The sequence below is a fragment of the Phodopus roborovskii genome, unplaced genomic scaffold (assembly GCF_943737965.1).
Source record: "Phodopus roborovskii unplaced genomic scaffold, PHOROB, whole genome shotgun sequence".
NCBI classification, from domain to species: Eukaryota; Metazoa; Chordata; class Mammalia; order Rodentia; family Cricetidae; genus Phodopus; species Phodopus roborovskii.
In genome coordinates this window covers 23,096,005-23,117,075 of record NW_026125281.1, presented here as the reverse complement: position 1 = coordinate 23,117,075, position 21,071 = coordinate 23,096,005, and the positions used below count along the sequence as shown (strand labels likewise).

At 41.6% G+C, this 21,071-nt stretch overlaps 1 protein-coding gene and 1 non-coding gene across 5 annotated transcripts in view; one reads left to right on the top strand and one right to left on the bottom strand.

Annotated features, from left to right (window-relative positions):
* Virma (vir like m6A methyltransferase associated) overlaps window positions 1-11,067 on the top strand; it is a 56,241-nt gene extending 45,174 nt beyond the window's left edge. For all 4 annotated transcript variants that reach the window (XM_051198175.1, XM_051198168.1, XM_051198159.1 and 1 more), the window contains 7 exons: window positions 3,521-3,673; window positions 4,116-4,276; window positions 5,661-5,757; window positions 6,452-6,618; window positions 7,160-7,491; window positions 9,849-9,992; window positions 10,739-11,067. In XM_051198175.1, the coding sequence (XP_051054132.1) occupies window positions 3,521-3,673; window positions 4,116-4,276; window positions 5,661-5,757; window positions 6,452-6,618; window positions 7,160-7,491; window positions 9,849-9,992; window positions 10,739-10,893 (1,209 nt within the window). In that variant the 3' untranslated portion in view covers window positions 10,894-11,067. The remainder of the gene's footprint in view (window positions 1-3,520; window positions 3,674-4,115; window positions 4,277-5,660; window positions 5,758-6,451; window positions 6,619-7,159; window positions 7,492-9,848; window positions 9,993-10,738) is intronic.
* LOC127233666 (U6 spliceosomal RNA) lies at window positions 557-660 on the bottom strand. The gene has a single exon (XR_007835502.1). It is a non-coding gene; the product is annotated as a U6 spliceosomal RNA (small nuclear RNA).
* Window positions 11,068-21,071: the final 10,004 nt, after the last annotated feature.

Sequence of the window (21,071 nt, the reverse complement as noted above, 5' to 3'; positions counted from 1 at the left end):
GAATGACATTAGTTCAAGGCTAACGTAGTCTGTTTATACAGTGAGTTTCAGGCTAGCCAGGGCTACATAATTACGTGTTTGTGTCTTGAGAAGTTGTTGAATTTTGCCAATGCTTTTTATGATTTTATTGTGATAAACACACACAAAGGGTTTCTGCATATTATTTAGAGTAGATTGTTTTTTTTTTTGAATTGTTGAACTAGCATTGTTAACCTGGGATGGGTTTCTGCATATTATTTAGAGTAGATTGTTTTTTTTTTTTTTGAATTGTTGAACTAGCATTGTTAACCTGGGGTTAGTGCAGTTTGATCCTTTCTTTTTATGTGTATTGTTGGATCCAGTTTGCTCTATTAAGTGAATATTTTTATGTATGAATTCATAAGGGATCTTGGTCTGTAACTGTCTTTTCTGGTGATGTTTTTGGCTTCTTTGAGTAAGCTGAAGAGGTTTCCTTCTTAGGTTTTGGAAGTTTGTGAAGGATTATTATTTTATATACTTCATTAATGAAGCCATTTGGGGTCTGGCCTTTTCTTTGTGGGAAAACTTTATTTTGTTGTGTGCACTGGAATGTTTTACAGATGAGTGTGTCACCTTGTACTGGGGCCATGCTTATCTCCTCTGTGTGGTTCCAATTTTAGAGACTTCTGCTCTCACATGAGCTCATTTTTTTTTCTTTAAAATACTCATTTAATTCACTACTAATTTAATTAAGTCTATTCAGAGTTTTCTAAGCCTAAGCTTCTTTTCATCCTTTTAGAGATATATTTCTCTGGGTTCATCTTTAGTTTCTGATGGCATATAATTGGCCTTAGTATTTTCTTAAAACTCAAAAATTTCTGGTAAGCTGTCTGCCGTTTTGTTCCTGATTTTATCATTGGAGTCCTTCCTCTTTCTGTGGTACTTGACGTTGAACCTGGGGGCCTCATGTGTAATGGGATATTCACTGTGTCTCCTTCTGTGGCACTGACCTGACACCAGATACTGCGGTTAAATAAGGATCAGGATAAACAAATAGGCCGAATAGATGTTTATTCAGGGAGAAATAACTTACAACCTAGACAGATGAACACCAGCAAGTTCCACTGGATGCTCTCTTCTTGTAGCCCACCAGCCAGCAAGAAAGCGTTCTGGCTCCTCCTCAGACCTCCTTCCACAGGTCACTTCCACCCCTGGCTCCACCCCCAATGGGCGTGGTCAGTGCCACAGAAGGAGACAAAGTGAATATCCCACTATACTCATGTGCTAGGCAAAGTGTTGTCTGAATTCCTTCCTTTTTCTGTTTTCTTTCTCTAAGTCTGGCTAATTGCTTGTCAGCTTTTTGATCTTTATGGTTTTGTAAACATTTACTTAATCTGATTCGCCTATGGTCCCAACAGTACATAATTCCAAAAATAAATAATTTGTTTATTTTAAAATGAGCACATTTGTGTTGCCACACTTAACCTGTCTCGCTCCATCCTGCAGCACAGGAGTCACCCTTGTGTCTCCTACATGCCACAGTGTGTGCTGTTCGTCTGTTAGTCATTTAACAGCCACCTGGGCCGTCACATTGGCCCTTTGGGCTTTGTTCGTGGTTATCATACTTGGAGTTTGGTAGTCTCTTGGAAGTGTAGATAATTGTATTTTATAAGTTTGGAAGACATGTAGCTTTAATTCTTCACATATTCTTTCTGACTCTTCTTTTGGAACTCTCTCTCTCTCTCTCTCTCTCTGTGTGTGTGTGTGTGTGTGTGTGTGTGTGTGTGTGTGTGTGTGTGTGTGTGTTCAAATGCCATGTGGAAGTCAGAGGACAACTTGTGGGAGTCATTGTGTCTTTCTTTCCACTGTGTGGATCCCTGGGCCTGATGTAGGCCCCTGCATCCATTGAGCTTCTTCTGGCCCTTTAGTAATTTAATGCTTACTTTAGTATTTTAATGATTTTGAGACTGTTTCTGGTGCTTCATTCTTTTTTGTGTTTCTTCTTCTTTTTAAAATTGTGTGTGTGTTGCTAGAGATAGAACTCAGGTAGGGCCTAGCATGCATGCTAGGCAAGTGTTCTGCCACTGAGCTCCTTTGCTCAGTCCTCTCAGTCCTCTGCTCCTTTTTCAGTTTGAGGTCAGCTGTCATCGAGTTGTATAGTTTTATCCTTGAATTTGCTGTGTAGCCCATACTTAAACTTGCTCTCTTCCTGTCTCTGCTTGGGTTACATTATACTTGCCTTGTATTGTACAGTTTAATAGATGAAATGTGTGATGGATGAAACTTACGATAGCTTTACACACGCATGTAATAAAATGTCCATTTTCTTGAAACAACCCAGGAGTTCAGTTTGTCAAAGCCTTAAGAATTGTTACTACTTACCACCAATCATATTGTATATACAGAAAACTTCACTATGAGGTACTTTCTCTTCTGGCACAGTGTACGTCACTTCCTCCATCTAGGGTTCTCATTGTCAGGCTCCAGGCCCATTGTCAGACGGAGTAGGTTTTGTTACAAACACTGTTTCACTCCGTAGCCCAGTTCGGTGGCACATGCTTGTAATCCCAGCAACTGGGAAATGGACGCAGAAGGACCAGAGCGAAGGCGTTAGTGGCTATATAGAGAGTTTGAGGCCAGCGGGGGTAACTGGAGAACTTGCGCGTCCCTCCCCCCCCCATGATAATGTTCATTTAGCTTTTGACATTTGAGCATTTATAGGAGAAATATTATGAACTCCAAACAAAATTTTAAATGTTTATGCTAAATAGCAATACTAGGGTTGCAGAGATGACTCAGTGGTTAAGAGTACAGACTCCTCTTGCAGAGGACTTGGTTCACAGCACCCACATCAGGCAGTTCATAGCTGTCCGCGACTCCAGTTTTAATAAGGAGTCTGACACCCTCTTCTGGCCCTCATGGGTTCCTGTACATACATAGTGTACATAAGCTTATGAAACTCACAGGAAAATATTAAATCCTACATCAAGATTAGTGGGGACACTTATTTTGGGACTTTACTCCTGGCAGAGCATAATTCATAATTCATTTTGTATCATTTAAAATAAGAGATGTTAGACTAGCAACTACTGTTTGGCATGTGCATAACTACCTAATATGCATCTTTTGTTCTTGTATAGTAATATGTATGAATTTTAAGTGGGAAATATTTGTTTTTCTTTCGGCAGGTCTTATATATGATAGTTGCTGTTTTTATTGCCTGTATAGTCTTCAGAGATATAATTCCATTTCCTCAGCTCTCTGTTCTTACAGGAGTCTTTCTGGCTCTTGACCATGCATCAGTTATGGTCTTACCAAGTGCCAGTATAAGTATACCAATACTTACGGCTATAAAATATTTTTTGAGAAGTGTGTCAGTAATTTAAATGTGTGTTTACCTAGTTTATTACTCTTACTCAAAATATTTCCACTTTCAGTAAACTAAATCCTTTTTAAAAGTAGCCATTTGTTGAGTGGTAAAAATTTTAACATTGAGGGCATAGCATAGCAAATGCCTGAAATTTCTCTGTTCTCAAATTTTCCTTGTGTGTGACATTTACAGGGCTGTTGTGGAGATGACAGTGGTCTCATGGAGGTAGAGGGAGCTCACCCAGCCCGGACGATGAGTATTAACGCTGCAGAGTTAAAACAGCTTCTACAGAGCAAAGAAGAAAGTCCAGAGAGTCTGCTCCTTCAGTTAGAGAAGCTTGTTTTGGTAAAAAGAAAACTAGAAAACCTCGCAATAAGTCAGCCTTCCTTCTCAGTGTGACTAGCACAAACTTTCTGTGGTGACTTTGACATAATAGAACTTAGCGGGTGCTTAGACCCACCAGGGACTCACTCCTTGGATTAGTGGTTTGGAGAGCTCCTCTCCATCGTGTTATGAATCTAATGCGTAAACAAGGGGAGGGTTTGGATTATTTGTGTTTGAATGCAGGGTGGGTGCCTCTGCTGCCATTGTTCAGAAATGACAAGTGTTTTTGATGTTTGTTTCACTTTAAAACACTTACTGTTTATGTTTAGCTGATGACTTCTAGATGGTGTTCCAAATTTTTAGCGTGAGTTAATTCTACCTCTTTTGCTACAATCAGTAGATTAGGGCTTAAGTGCTGAGGTTTTATTTGCCTGGTCTTCTCATTGCTTTTATTTGTGTCTAGGAACATTCAAAAGATGATGACAACCTGGATTCTTTGTTGGACAGTGTAGTTGGCCTGAAGCAGATGCTGGAGTCGTCTGGTGACCCTTTGCCTCTCAGTGACCAGGATGTAGAGCCAGTGCTTTCAGCCCCAGAATCTCTGCAGAATCTATTCAACAACAGGTAAAGTGAGCAGGCGGTGGAGGTTTAGATTATTTAAATTATGACTGCTGAAGTCTAGTTTGGGTCAACAAACCTTTTTGTAAAGATTGAGATAATAAAAATTCCAGTGTTTGTAGGGTAATTATAGCCTCTTGTATATTTTATAGGTTGTTGTTTTTTTGCTTTTTAAGAAAAAAAAATACACATACTATGCCAGGCATACAGACTGTAAAACAGGCTGGCAGAACAATGTTGATTGATCCCGAGCTTAGATATTATAGAACTTTTTTGTAGTTTTTGTTTGAAAACAGGATCTCCTGTTGCTTAGGCTGGTTTGGAATTTGTGACTCTCCTGCCTCAGCCTTCTGACTGCTAGAAGTTTGAACCACTACACTCAGCTGAGGGTATCAGTCTCTTTTAACTCTTGCCATTGTAGCCTTACTGACATCCAGTCTCTATATTTAGACATTTTAAATACTAGCGGTTTCTGTTCAAACTGGTACAGTGCTATCAACCTGCATAAAGCCAGGCTCAGTTGGATTTACTAAAAAGCCCCAAGCAGGATTTGTTTTTGTTAATTTTTATTTATTCTCTCACACAGTACATCCTGACTGCAGCTTCTCCTTCCTCCCAGTTTCCCCACCAACCTCCCCTCTCCCCCAGATTCATTCCCCCACTCCAGCCCCACCCCTCCCTAAAAGAGTAGGCCTCCAGGGACATACCAAACTCAGCACAAGAAGATACAATAAGAGCAAGCATAAACTCTCACATCAAGGCTGGATCAGGCAACCCAGTAGGGGGGGAAAGGGTCCTAAGAGCAGGTGAAAGAGTCAGAGGTGCCCCACTCACACTGTCAGGATTCCTCCCAAAACAGCCACCAGCAACCATACCGTATGTAGAGGCCCTAGCACAGACACATGCAGGCTCCTCCATGACAGTCTCTGTGTGTCCCCACGAGCCCTGCCTAGTTGATTCCTTTGGCAGTGTTCTTATAGTGTCCTTGACCCCTTTGGCTTCCACAATTCCACTTTCCCATCTTTATTGGGGGTCCCCAAGCTCCCAGGGAAGGGCCCTGCAACCTGGGCTTTCTCTCCACCTAATGTTTGGCTGTGGGTCTCCCATCAGCTGCTGGAGGAAGCCTCTGAAGACAGCTGGACTAGGCACCAATCTATGAGGATAGCAGAACATCATTAGGAATCTCCCTCAGTAGGATTATTTTTGAATATTTTGGTTTTTAAGGATGCCTGATTCTTGAATAGTTTTTGTATGGATTAAGGGCTAATCTTATTAACCCTTTGGAGAATAATCATTTTAATTATGTCTTCTATAGGTTTTACTTAGGTAAACCTAAAATACTTTATTTTGGGATTCTGCTTTTAACCAAATCCTTTTTTTCATATTCTAGGACTGCATATGTGCTAGCTGACGTCATGGATGACCAGTTAAAATCTATGTGGTTTACTCCTTTTCAGGCTGAAGAAATTGATACAGATCTAGATTTGGTATGAAAGATTTTATTACTATTAGAAAAAGTTGATGTTTCTATTTATTTCTTTTTGTGTTGCTAGTACTCATATAGTTTTTGTAACATACTCTTCAGGTGTATTTTAGGGCAAATTTGTGTTATCTCTATGGCAGTCACCCACTTACTGAGATCTAGAATTCATTCTTTTGGCTTCAGGCTAGTTAGTAGTTAGTATTTTGAGATTATCATGAGGCAAAAACATTACACTCTTTCATCCGTCCTCTGAAGCACATGGCCTTTTTATGCTGCTGGGCCAGACTAGTGCTCATCCTGAGTAATGGAGCTGAAAGAACGAGGAATCTGTATTTAAGTTATGTTGAGTGTAATGAGAGCTGCTTTTCCTTTAAGAACATAATACACATAATATAACTAAAAGTTCATTAAGGAATTTATTTCTAGTATAATTTTCTTAGTGACTCATTAGAACTGTGCTGTTCAGTAAACTCTGTATAGGGGTGGAAATGTTCTGTGCTTTTCCACCTTTGTTATAGTAGCCAGTAGCTTTGTGTGACTGTTGGAATATTAAAATTTAGTAGTGTGACTAAAACACTGAATTTTGGTTAGACATGGTGGCTTACCATGAGAAGAAATAGACTTTGTAGGTAATGGCAGTTTCTCCAGTGAAAGTTCCACGAACTTAAATTTAATGTATTTTATTTTTATGACTACAGGTAAAGGTCGACTTGATTGAGCTCTCTGAAAAGTGCTGTAGTGACTTTGATTTGCACTCAGAATTAGAGCGCTCATTTTTGTCAGAACCGTCATCCCCAGGAAGAACCAAGGCTACTAAGGGTTTTAAACTTGGGAAGCATAAGCACGAGACATTCATAACTTCAAGGTAAAGTGCATTCCACAGCAGACCTTATTTTAAGGTAGACACATATCTTTAGTCCCTCTCCCATTTTTTCTGAAATAGGGTCTCTCTGTTATGTAGCTCTCTGGCTGTCCTAGAAAATTTACTATGTAGACCAGACTGTCCTTGAACTCACAGGCCTGTCTGCTTTCGAGTGCTAGGATTAAAGGCGTGTGCCACCTTGGCCACTTGTAATTTGTTGGGGCGTGACTGGTGCATTCTGTTGTTCTGTTGCCGCTGCTGTTGCTGGGGTTTGAATGTAGGGCGATGCACTTCCAAATCAAACTGAGCTATCCTGAGTCCTCATTGTACTGTACTGTTCTTCCTTTGAGCAAGAAGCAGACTTCCTGGATTGTTTAAAAAATGTTATTAGTTATATTATCACCGAAAGTAATATTACTGGAGCAGTTCCTGTAAGTGAATGCAGCAAATGATGAAATTCCATTTTTAGTAAAGTAAAGCTGGACACTTTCACTGGAAAACTGAAAAAGAAACATTTTCTCATAGAGGGCTTTTGTCTTAACAGTGGGAAATCGGAGTACATCGAGCCTGCCAAACGCGCTCATGTTGTGCCACCTCCAAGGGGCCGGGGCCGGGGCGGATTTGGACAGGGCATCCGGCCCCATGATATTTTCCGTCAGAGAAAACAGAACACGAGTAGGCCACCGTCAATGCACGTGGATGACTTTGTGGCAGCTGAAAGTAAAGAAGTGGTCCCTCAGGATGGCATACCCCCACCGAAACGGCCACTCAAAGTGTCACAGAAGGTTTCCTCTCGAGGTGCGTTTTCAGGCAATCGAGGAGGACGGGGTGCTTTCCACAGTCAGAACAGATTTTTCACACCGCCTGCTTCAAAAGGTAAGCACCTGTGTATGTCTCCTAACAGTGAGGGGTATGGAGTAGTAAACACGTGACCCAGGAAGAAGAGGCTCAGAGAGCACGTCTCTCTTCTTACATTAAGCTGCCTGTCAGTGTTGAGTAGGTGTGAAAATGAAACAACAGATATCTCTTTTGTTGACTTCCCATTGATATGTTGTACTTTTAGTTTGAGGAGTTTCTGGTTTTCTCTGTCTCTGTCTCTATCTCTCTTTCTTTCTCTTGCCTCAGCCTCCTGAGTGCTGGGATTAAAGGTGTGCACCAGGAGCACCTGGCCCCCCCCCCCCCCCCCCCCCCCCGCTTTTCTTTTTTTCTATTTTCCTTTTTACATTGGAAAGAACATTTGGAGGGACCCATGTCTGAAACTCACTATGTAGACCAGGTTGGTCTCAAAGTCAGAAATCTCCTCTGAGTCCTGGGATTAAAGGCATGCATCACCACACCAACTTGGAAAAAAATGTAATATATTTAATTTGTGTGGGTATTTTGCTTGCATGTGTGTCTCTTGTCCAATGAGGCCAGAGGCATTGGATCCCCTAAAACTGGAGTTACAAGCATGTAAACCACCATTAAGGTGCTGGGAATTGAACTCTGCCCTTTAGAGGAGCAGCCAGTGCATTTAACCCTGAGCTATCTCTTCAGCCCTTACAATGAAAATTTTATAGATCCTTCTGAATAATTCATACATATCATTTTCACAATCATATCTCAACATTTTCTTAATATTGTCCTTCTTAACTGTTGTCTTTTGTGATTTCCATGCATTTGTGGTATGTGTGGTTTCGTGTGTGTGGATGAGGGTAAGGGGTTGATACTGGTGTCTTCCTCAAATGTTCTCCACCATATGTATTAACGCAGAACCTTCCACTTGACTCTGGGGCTCACTGACTCAGCTCGTCTAGCTAGCCAGCTTGGCTGAGGGACCCCTGTCAACTGCCTCTCAAGTGCTTGAGTTCCAAGTGGCCACCTGTGCTCGCCTAACATTTGTGTGCATGTCAGGGATCCAGACTCAGTTCCTCCTGCTTTTGTAGCCTGTGTCTCCCTGGCTCCATTCTTCTGAGACGGGCTGTTGCTGTGTAGTTCAAGTAGCCTGGAACTCAGTACTGCTGCCTTCCTCTTGCCAGTGCTGCGTGTGCACAGTGCTTTACATGTCTCTCTCCCATTTCAAAGTGTGCACGTGCGTGAGTGAGTGAGTGAGTGAGTGTGTGTGTGTGTGTGTGTGTGTGTGTATACATGCACATATATGTATGTGCATGCTTACAGAGTCCAGACTAGGCCATTGGATCCCTTGGAACTAGAGTTACAGGCACTCATGAGCTGCCCACATGGGTGCTGGTATTTGAAGTCTGGCCCTCATGATTGAACCCAGTGCTTTTGCCTGCTGAGCCATCTCTCTGGCCCCTGTGTTTTCTTTTAATGTTGTATTTGGTTTCTTTTCAATTGTCTTGAGTTTTTGAAACTGACTATGTTTATCGATATCATTCCTTTGTTGTTACTGTTATGATTTCTTTTTATACAAAGTGTTACTATTTAGCAAGACTCACCCCAAACTTGTGGCCCTCTTGCTGCAGCAAGCACTGAAATTACAGGCTTATGCCACTACACTGGCTTCAGAGACCAGTCCCTCCCCCCTTTCTCTCTTACTGCCTCCTCTTCACTTCCTTCTCTTCGTTCATTTCCTTCTTCCTTCTCTTTCTTGCTCTATTCTATGCACCCTTTATGTATTCCTGTAGGGAGGCTGGCTTCACATTTACTATGGTAGTCAAGGAAATCTTGTCTTCTTTACCTCATGAGTGCTGAATGACAGGCATGTGCCACCACAACCCAGCGGGGTTCCTTACTGGCAGATTGATGGCATGTGTTGGTATCTGCTGAGTTAGGAGGGTATGGATGAAGAGGAATCAGAGTTTGCATTATAGCCATCATGTATACATGGGACATCAGCAGCTGTTCTCAGAACTTCATCTAGTACTCTTGTATCAGCCCCAAGGTGTAGTTCTATTAGCACCTACTTTATAGAAGGAGATCTAAGTGACAGAACATGACAGTCTGGCACTGTACTAGCCTGCTCTTAATTCTGTGAGATGCAGACTTTCAGCTTCTGTTTCATTCCTTTTGAAGATTAATAAAAGCCTGTGAGATTTTCTTTCATCCAATTGGATGGTAGGATGGGATGCTCAGTAACCTATAACCTCCACACTCAGGAGAAGGAAGGCAGGAAGACTGTAGGCTTGAGGCTGGTTTGGACTATGACACGGCAAGACCCTTTCTCAGAAACCTCCAAGCAAGAGAAACAATCCAAGTCTGAAATTGGTTTTGATTGCATTGTTTGTGTTTAGGGAACTACAGTCGTCGGGAAGGAACCAGAGGCTCTAGTTGGAGTGCTCAGAATACTCCTCGAGGAAATTATAATGAAAGTCGCGGAGGCCAGAGCAATTTTAATAGGGGTCCTCTTCCACCATTACGGCCACTTAGTTCTACAGGTACATGCTCTTACCCACTTGTTCCTGCTAAGATTCCTTCTTTTCAGATTGTGAACGCCATTTGCTCTTGTTTTGGGAGAGACTATTTTATGTTGACCTATTTAGAGTTAGATTTATATCAGGGAATGAAGCTTAACTGTTAGTATAAGTAACGCCTCATAATGATAGGCTATATTTAAAAAAACAAACCAGTAGTTTTGGTGCCTTTTTAACTGTAAAGTATTTTGATAGCAAAGGTAGCATCATACAGTAGATACAGTGTACAGTATTATAATTATAGAACCTTTCTTTTTATAATACTACCTCAAGTTTAGGATTCTGGTTGGAAGTAGTTTGGTTTTAAATGAGCATTCTAAAAAGGCGTTCTTTCTAAAAAAGATTGTGTGTGTAGGGTTTGTGTGTACGCATTTGTGTGGGTGTGGGTATAGAGGCGTGTGTGTGTTTGTGTAGGTATGGGTATAGGTGTGTGAGTGTGTGTAGGTGCCTGAGGAGGGTAGAAGGTACTGGAATACTGGAGCAGGAGTTACCTGACAGGTGCTAGGAAGGCGTGGAGGGCCAGTCCTCTGAAAGAGCAGCAAATGTTCTTAACAACAGAACTATCTGTACAGCTCTAAAAATAAGACTTTTGGGGGATTTATCTCTCAAAAGACACAGCTCGCCTATTTAATTAAAAGGATAAGCACTTATAGAAGAGGAAAGGAAAGTGTGCTTGAACTAAAAATGTTTTTTTCTTTTACCTTTTCTAGGTTACCGCCCAAGTCCTCGGGACCGTGCTTCGCGAGGCCGTGGGGGGCTTGGGCCTTCCTGGGCCAGCAGCAATAGCGGCAGTGGAGGCGCCAGAGGGAAGTTTCTCAGTGGGGGCAGCGGGAGAGGTCGTCATGTGCGCTCTTTCACTCGGTAGACTTGGGAATAGTCAAGCGGATGGACATTTAATGAGGACGGAAAAAGACTCTGAAGGACCAATTTACACTTAGCAGTTATGTCTGGAGACATCTGAGAGAATATTTTTATCTGAAGAAAGCAGATTTGTTTGATACTTAACGAGATTTCAATAAAAATCCAAACTTTGTATGTATGTTTGTATATATTTTTCCCATTTTTATATGGTATTTATTTAGAAAATTTCTAGGTAGAAAGAGAAAACTAAATGACTTGTTTTGTACTTTTCTTGCTTATACTGCAGATATTCCCAAACTTTTTTAGCCTGTCACCCTTTAGTGTGTCTCAGTAATTTTTTTCTCAGTGTCCCTAGCCAGAAGCAAAGTTAATACTTGTGTTTATTAAACAGTTAGGTTCAAGCAACTGAAGACTACACAACCACCATTAGGCCTTGGACAATGCTTTATGCCTCATCACCCTTGGGAACAGCATCCTTTCCTGCCCAGGTTTCTCAGGCAGTACTGCTTTTTCAAACTGGTGAACGTTTGTTACAAATGTGTGCTGTCGTGGGAAGTCATAGTGTTATCCAGTGCTGAAAATGTGAACTACCTCAAACTAGGAGTTTGTGTGGCGTCCAACAGATGCTGCTGGTTCCTAAAAAGTTTAAAACATTCTGTGGCACTCAGGATTTTTGTCGAAGGTGCCCACCACACACTTTAGGAACCATAGCTGTACCCGAAGAAGCAGACACTTCTTTATGTCAGTGAAAAGTACAAACATTGCTTCAGCTTTGGATCTACTGTTGCTATTTTATTATATAGTTATTTAAAGCCTAAAACTTGGCATATCCTGATACGGTTATTTTGGGAATCAGAAGCATCGACTTTATATTCAGAAATAAAACTTCTAACTTTGACAAAGGAGCCATATTTCCCCCAAGGTTTGTCTTAATTCATTGAGCCTATACAAATGGCATAAAATACAGAGTTCTCTTAAACAAAAATAAGCGTATGAGTCTCATTGCATCCTAGCAGTCTCTTTTTGGGGAGTTGCCTGTGTGTGAATTTAGTATCAAGGACAAGGGCCTTGAAAAGCTCAGCTTTAGAGATAAGGGTGTAGCTTATTGGTAGAAAAGCTTGTGTAGCACATGATTAATCACCAGTGGGGTGTTTTGTGTGTCTTTCTATGAGTGTCTATGTGTGCCTGCACACATGTGCTTGTGCGGGAAAAGTTCAGATGTTAAGATTCTGATGCTTAAGTGCAAGGCGATGAAAATCTTCATTAATAGTCTGGAACAACCCAATCTCTTAGTCTGCTCAGGCTGTCATAATAACATACAGTAGATCAGATGGCTTAAATGAGAAAAGCCTCACAGTTCTTGAAAGTCCAAGGTCAGGCTTTGACATAACCAGGTTCTGGTGAAGCTCTCCTGGCAGATTTTCACATGGTGTTTACACAGCGAAGGTGAGGGCATCCTTCCATCGGACAGCCTGCCTTGAATCCCACTTGTACCCATCTGAGTCAAATACCTTTGCTTTCTCCATCTGAGGCATCAGGAAGTTACGTCTTTTGCAGGGTTGTAGAATGATACGTGCATAGGAGGGTCATTTATCTAAGCCTTACACTTAAGATGTTTTCAGTTTGTATATGGTTATGTCTACACTGTGATGTTTAGTGTTGTTAGCTTGATAGAATTTAGAATTAAATGGGAGATCATCATAATTATTCATACTGCAGTGGGAATATCAGCCTAGTGTGGTGGCAGTGTTCCCTGGATGGGACCCTGAACTACCCAAGTGGAGAAAGGGAATCCAACATGCCAGGCTACTTAGGACCTAAGTGTTAACAGAGTAGGATTAACTCACCATATGGAAAAGACTCAGGGACTTGTGTGGTATTTAGAAATTAGTGAGAACTGCAGAATGAGTATCTTTGAGGACAAAGCTTATTTTATTTGTAGCACAATTCGAGAGTAGGATCATTTATTTTATAAAATAGGAAAGACTAATAAAACATTGATGGGATTTATTTTAAAACTTGCTGTTGGGTGGTGGTGGTACACACCTTTAATTCTAGTACTCTGGAGGCAGAGGCAGGCGGATCTCTTTGAGTTTGATGCCAGCCTGGTTTACAGAGTGAGTTCCAGGACAGGCTCCAAAGCTACACAGAGAAACCCAGTTTCAAAGAAATAACCTTGCTGGTGGTAATAACCAGTGAGTTTCAAACAGAAGTTAAGTTGCATTAGTTTTGTTGCTTTGTGCAAAAACTTGGGAAACCCTTCAGGAGAAGATCAGGAACTAGAACACATCTGAGCACAGTCTGTAGTTCGTATGCCTTAGTTCAGCCCTTAATGTCTTTTTTATGCCTTTTATGTTATTATTGTGGGTCTGTGTGATTTATGGAGGAGAGGAGAGCATGTATGCCATGGCATGACTGTGTAGGTCAGGGGACAACTTTGTAGAGTTTACACTCTATTTTTGTTTTTAAATACAGTGTTCTGCCTGCATGTATGCATGCAGGCCAGCTGAGGACATCAGACCCCATTATAGATGGTTGTGAGTGCTGGGAATTGAACTCAGGGCCTCTGGAAGATCAGCCAGTGCTCTTAACCTCTGAGCCATCTCTCCAGTCCCCTACACTTTCTTCCTTTGTGTGTTTTGGGAATCAGACTCAGGTTTGGCAAGTCTTTGTTCATTGAGCCATCTCACCAGCTCTAAAGCAAGGTGGCTTCTGTCCTCAGGAATAGTTTAGGAAGACAGTGATCATGTAAACAGTGTCCTCAAAAAGAGTAGTAATGAAGTTTTAAGTATGAGTATGAAATGACCTGGAATTCTTTCTTTTTTCTTATTTTACATATCGATCCCAGTTTCATCTCCTTCCCATCCTCCCATGCCCCCCGAACCTCCCCTCCCATCCCCTCCCATTCTCTACCCATTCTACAGGGAGGGTGATGCTTTCCAGAAGGGATCATCAAAATCCGTCAAGTCATTTGGATTAGGGTGTAGGCCTCCCTCTTATCTCTAGGTTAAGGGAGTGTCCCTCCATGGGGAATGTGCTCCCGAAGTCCTTTTGTGCACCAGGGATACATCCTGGTTCCACTGTCAGAGGTCCCTTAGACTGCCCAGGCCTTCTAACTGACACCCACATTCAGGGGACCTGACTCAGTCCTATGCTGGTTTCCCAGCTACGTCTGGGGTCCATGAGCTCCCCCTTGTTCAGGTCAGCTGTCTCTGTGGGTTTCTGTAGCCTGGTCTTGATCCCTTTGCTCATCACTCCTCCCTCTCTGCAACTGGAAAAATTTTTTAAAAAGGAAATAATGAGCAAGACATTAAAGAAGATGAGCTGGTAATCTGGAGAAGTACAGCACAGGCTGTAGAGCAGGCATCAAGTGATGGAGGGCCAGGGAAGAGCTGGCAGGTGGCGCCAGCCTCAGCACCAAGGAGGAAGTGGTACTGTAGGCTGCCTGCCACCTCTGCATTGGGCTTCCGTTGACATGTGGGAGAACTAAAGCGGCCTATGATTTGTTTCTTAGAATTAAAAAGTTTTAGCTGGGTGGCGGCGGCGCACGCCTTTAATCCCAGCACTCCGAGGCACAGGCAGGTGATCTTGAGTTTTGAGGCCAGCCTGGCCTACCGAGGAAGTTCAGGATAGCCAGGGCTACATGGGAAACCCTGCTTGGGAAAAAAATAAATAAATGAAAAGTTTTTATGGTAAATAAGATTTGTGGTTGCAACTGTTTTCTTAAATACTTAAAAATATGCATATATGTGGGTATTGTGCACTTGAGTGCAGGTGTCCAAGAAGGTCAGAGGTCAGGGATCCTTCTGGAGTTGGAGATACAGTCACTTGTGATCTACTCATTGTCTGCCCTGGGAACCAAACTTATATCCTCTAAAATTTAGAATAGCAAGTACTCTTAACCATGGAACCATCTCTCCAGCCCTCTGCTTATTCAAAACGCAACAAAATACATTAAACTACATTTATTTTGTATGTGCTCATGTTTCATTTTGTGTGTGTGTATTTACGTCAAAGAACAGCATTTTTGAGTCCATTCTCTCTGCCGTATGGGTCTCAGGGTTTGAACACAGGTTGTCTGTCTTGAGAGCAGGCAACTTTACCTCCTGAGTTGTCTCTAGCCCTGTTCTTAATTTTTGATATAGGGTCTCTTACTGAACTTGGAGCTCACTGATTTGGCAAGACTTGGAGCCAGTGAGCTCCAGGGATCTTAGTGTCTCTACCTCCTAGCATTAGAATTCTACATGTGTACCCCTTGCTGCCTGACTTTATGTGAACGCTAGGGATCCAAGCTCATGTTCTCATGGTTATGTGGCAAGCACTTTACCAACCACGCCATCTTCCAAATCTGTGAAATGTAAGTTTTGACAATTTGATTATTGTTAGTGTGGCATACATTTGGTTTTTTTTTTTTTTTTTTTTTTTTTTTTTTTTTTGCATAGTTGTCATTTTAAAGGAAAATAAAATAGTAAAATGCGGGTGTTTTGTTCCCCTCAGACAGGGTCTTACACTGCAGCCTGGCCCTCTCTGTAACTTGGAGCCCTGTCTTCCAAGTGATGGAATTACCCCCGTGTCTAACAAACACCACATTCACACAAACCAGAACAACAACAAAAGGAAATCAAGACAAAAACGCAGCTTTTTAAAAAAAGTTCTCAAGGTAGTAAGTAGATCTTCATAAAGAACCAGAGTTAGCAAACTCAGCTCCTTCTGTGCTGGCTTTGCTAAAGGAGGCTTTGGGAGTGTTTCAGGATTGCTTTGAACTAAAGCAACTCAACTCCCCATAGGTCTGCAGCTGCTTGAAGTTGCTTTCTGTAGGGGTGATGCTGTAAGATGGCTGGCCAGCCAAAGGCTCCGGAAGGCTCCAGAATGATACAGTTGCTATTTACTCTGGCTAAATGGGTCATCTGGATAAGTCCAGAAGTATGTGAAACTACAAAAAGGTGTTAGTAACTTTTTTATTTTTTTAAGAAACTGATTTTGGTGGAAATCTAAGAGAATTAGTAGTCTAAAGCTATGTGTCAATGCTGGTTTTGTGATTCATTAACATGTATGATATAAACAAAGTAAATTTTCTGAAGCTTTAAAAAAATACATATTCTGGAATGTAAGACGCCAGTGACCCATGAGGAGTTCCAGGGGGAACAGGAATTGGTTCTCATTCTCTATAGCACTCTAGTCGATGGAAATATATGATGTCTTTTGGAATGACGACAGCCAGGCATAGTGGCTGAGGCAGGAGGATAGCCAGGTCAAGGCTTGCCTGGGCAACTTAGTACTACCCTGTTGAAATGGGTATTAGATCAGTCTCTCTCACTGCCCCTTTAAGAAGCTGCTCTCTGTAGGAGGACAGCTCAGCCGAAGGGATCAGATGCCCACATCTCACCCCTTGCTCTCTTCTGAACAGAGTAAGCAGTTTGCTGTGGCTTTGCAGCCTCCAATGTATGCTCTTGTCCAGTACCTGGCTCTTCCCCATCCCTTGTCAACATAGGCTGTCCCAAACTAAAGCGGGTGTACGGCCTCCCCTTCCTCACATCCCTAACTATAAGGCTCAGATGCCCTTCTGTTTGGGGGGATTTTCTCTGAAGGCTTTCTTCTTGGAGCTTCTGTCATTCCATCATACTGTCCATGACGGCTTGAGCTGCCCTTTTTTTGAAGTTCTTCGGGTCTGAAGGGAAAGCGGTTTTCCTTCATGGCCCTGTTTCTGGTTTCTGGTACATTGTAGTGCAGCCCTTGCCATGCTCCTCAGCTAGGAGGCCCTCATGGTGAGGCCCTTCTGTAATAAGTATTGTTCCTGTTCCTCAAGGACACGTGTGAGCTTTCACAAGCCAGGCAGCCTGCTGCTATGCCTTTCTCTTAACAGTCCTGGGCCACATTTCCTTAAAAAGAATAATAATAAAAAAAAAAGCGTGAAGGGCATAGAGAACTTAATACATTGTTGCCTTGTTCTTGAAACTAGGCTGACACAACTTAAATTGTGTATAATGCCTGATAGTGGTAGTACAGGCCTTTAATCCCAGCACTTGGTAGGCAGAGACAGGCAGATCTTTGTGAGTTCCAGGACAGCCAGGGCTACACAGAGAAACCCTGTCTCAAAAAAAAAAAAAAAAAAAAAAAAAAAAAAGCTTATATGTAATTTAATTTTTGCCCCTGTAACTTTCAGATGAAGTGTCCCCTAATAAAATGAAGCTAAATGGCGACTATGAAGAAGAAAGAAACTGTTCTTAGAAGCTCAAGTTTCCACTCAGGAATCTAAAAGAAGTTTTAGCATCAGGTTGCATAAAATAGTGTGACTGCAGAAAGTGTTGTGGGCAGACCATCTCAGAAAGCCAGAAGGAAGATTTTTGAAAGTTTTCACCCTAAAATCAGTAAGTATTTAAAGGAGGTAGATTTCTTTAAACCGATTATACAATATACACAAATGAAAGCATCTCATAGTACCCATTAACATATACATTTTTAAAAGGAATATAAAACTATTTATTGACAATTGTTCACCATTATTTACAATAAAGTAAATATACAGTTTGATGACATTCTGATACTACAAAGTTACTTTTCTGGCTCACTGAACCAGAACCCAAATACTGAAAAGATTGATCCTACCAGTAAGGAATGAGTCACGGTAAAGAAAAAGCATGCAAGTCGTTAATTTATATTACCAAATTGTGTTCATTTATGTCAGCGGGTCTGAAATTGCCAACATCTTTTCTAACTGTATTACATTTCTACAGCAAACAGATATTCCATGAATCATAACCTTTTAGTAGATTTCAACTTTCTACAAAGGAATGGTTCACCAGAGGAATCTTTACATGCCCACTTACGTCTTTTTGTTTGTTTTTAAGAGATAGGGATTCTCTGTGTAGTCCAGGCTGACCTACTCTAAATCAGAGATCCATCTGCCTTCAGAGTGCTGGGATTAAAGGCATGTACAACCACACCCAGCTTAAGTCATGTTATTATACTAAAACTTTGTCTAATTCCATTTTCTGAAGGGGGAGTTTGTTAACGACAAGATTTTGTAAATAAACGACTGTATGTGATATTACATAAATTCTGATGCGCTTGCTGTAAAATTATCCAATAAATTACAGAATCACCTACTCATAATCTGAAAGGTTACAGTTTCAGGAAAATGTTCACAATGATGGAACCTCATCAACACATTTTCTTTCATCTATGGTTTTTGAGTATTAAAAAAACAAGAAAAAACAAAAAAGTTGTGTGTCTTATGCATAACACATGAATACACAGAAAAAAAAAAACCCAGAATGATCCTTCTGTGTCTCAGTTAAAAATAAGTTCTGGTTGACTACTGACTGACTGTAAGATCTCCCCAGCGTTTAAGAAAAGCTGTTCTTCAAAGCTGAGGAAATACAACATGGTATCAAATATTCTATTGTGAAAGGAAGCAACTACAGAAAGCTTTTATTTATCCAAAGGAATCAGTGCCTTTTGACGCAGAACAAAAACCAAAAATATCCCAACTACTATCAATACTTTCAAAACCAGCATATCAAACTCGATTTTCATTAGAACGCTATTTTCCTACACTAGTAATTCAAAACCCAAGATTCAGATTATATATATCTTCCTGCCTCAAGATCAGGGTCACAGATGTGCCCTCCATTTCTGAACTATTGTTCATTCTATACATAGTCAAGTTGATAACCAATACAACCCTCATCACAGGGATGAGGTGTACTGGGTGGGATTACAGATCACAAGAGAGTTAAAACATGTTTTTCCTGTAAAGAACTTTATAGTTTTGGTGAGATTTCTCAAAAGTTGAGGGTTTTTTTTTTTTTTTTTTTTTTTTTAAGCTGGGAAGGGAGTATCTAAAGTCATTTGTACTTTGGCCTTAAGCGTATGCACACAGACACTGACACAAATACACATAAACAAAAACAAACCACAAAAGATACATGTGTTTTAATGCAGAATAAAGTGTTGTGCTATTTTGTTTGTGTTCTGACAAATAAAGCTTGCCTGGAGATCAGAGGGCAGAGCTAGCCACTAGTTACTTCTTACCTCCCCGACATCCTCAGACTGAAAGGGCTGAGATCCTGTCTGTGCCGGGTCCTATCACTTCCTCTCTGCCCAACCATATCACTTCCTGTCTCCTGTCTGTACAGACCTCCAGACCTCTATGGTTAACTAGTGTCTAGCTCCATCCTCTGATCTCCATGAAAGCTTTATTTATCAGAACACGAACAAATCACACAACACAAAAATAAGCACATCAATGAATTTTGTTGCATTTGGAGGAATAAACATTATTTATTGAGAATTCTGGGGACTTGGTACTCTGAAACATGATCATAACATGGTAAATCTACTGGAATGAGTCTTGACTCATTCTAAAAGGTTTGTGCTGTCACTGTATCAAGCTGCTACAATGTGTTAGACATCAATGTAAAAGGGTCATTTTTTTCAATGTAGGAGATTGAACCAAAGGCCTTACACATTCTAGACAAGCATTCTCTCACTGAGAATTATAAAAACATGGTAAGACAAATTTTATATCATATTAGGATCCATTGTGTCCTTAAAAATTCATTTAATCCCCCAAAATCAGACATCAAAAATAAAAATACAATATGGAGGAATCCAAAATGCAGAGACAATATTCAAGAGAGAGTTAGGTCAGAGAACAGTGCACCTGCACCAACAAGAAACAGGGATCTTTCAAACATGGGTGCCACCTTTGCCCAGTAAGCTCCACCAGCCATCTCAGTTTGCAGCTGTCTTGGGGGCCACCTTTGGTGTTCTTTAACTTCTTTCTCCTCCGAGTGGCCACTGATTGACACTCTCCTGAAATTCATCCAGACTCCCAGCAACCTGTTCATTTTCCACAGCCAGTCCCCCCACCCCCCACCCCGCCAGAGGCACCCCTGGCCTCTGTGAATCCTGAGACGCGTGGTCTGGAGCAGCAGTGCCAGTGTTTCTGGGACTGGTTAGGAATGGTTCAGATCTGCAGAATTTAGCGTGTTTGAGTGCTTCCTCAGAGACTCTGATGTTGGTCTTGACGGATGAGAACAACTGTCACTCTGTCTCTGTGGCGTGCTGTCTGTACAGCATGCTAAGATACCACAGAACGCTAAGTCAGGGAACATGCCTGTCACACTGAGAGGCATACCAAGACAGTAAGCAAGTGTGCTGGGGAAAGGGTGGAAACTGCAATGGAGACGGGGTGAAGTATGGGATGAGTAGGGACTGGCTCGGTCCAGATGATTAAAGATGGGCTGCAGACACGAACAGGGCTGTTCCCCACCCATCACCCTTTGTGTGTGTGTGTGTGTGTATGTGTGTGTGTGTGTGTGTGTGTGTGTGTCCCTCGGAAAAAGAGGCGTGGCGTGGTTTAGGAGGGCATCTTACTGTAGAGGACCCATTCTCCAACTTTTATAACCCTGGCTCCTGGAGTTGCCACAAGCCAGAATCAAGTTGTGAAGTGTCTCTTTAGGACTGGAAATCTCCAGGACCAAGGCCTTTAAAGCACACCTTTCCTTTTAATTACATGCTATCAAATTACTCCTTAAGTGAATATATCTGTTTATTTTTCTAGCAGCAGCAGCAGCATGAGTTCTCATTATTTCACTTCTTCATTAAACCCTTATTTTTTAAAAAAGATTTTTCAATTTTGTCAAGTTAAAACAAAAACAAATTCAGCAAATGGCTTTTAATCACTTTCTCTTTTCAGACGTATCTAATTCCAGATTTTTTTTCCTTCCCTCCCTCCTTTCCCCCCACCCCTATCCTTTTTTTGAGACCAGGTTTCTGTGTGTAGCCCTGGGTGCCCTGGACCAGGCTGGCCTCGAACTCAGAGATCTGCCTGTCTCACCCTCCCCAGTGCTGGCATTAAAGGTGTCAGCCACCAGTGCCCCAGAATTCTTGGGGCTGACAGGTGGTGTGACTGTAGCATTTGGAAAGTCACTAGGGAAATCGCTGAATGTCCTTGCTTACAATACTTCAGAGCCTTTTCCATTCCAAAGGAGCCCTTCGCCCTTTTACGAGAGTCCAATAACCACGCATTAATTTTTATTCTCCTAGAACTTAAAGGGGCTTGTAAACATCTTAGGGGCTGCATCTAATCAAAGTCATTTGAAAGCGTAACTAGCAGGATTCCGTGGACCTTAGTGGTGCACACATTTCTAGGATCCAAATCATAATTTGCTGATT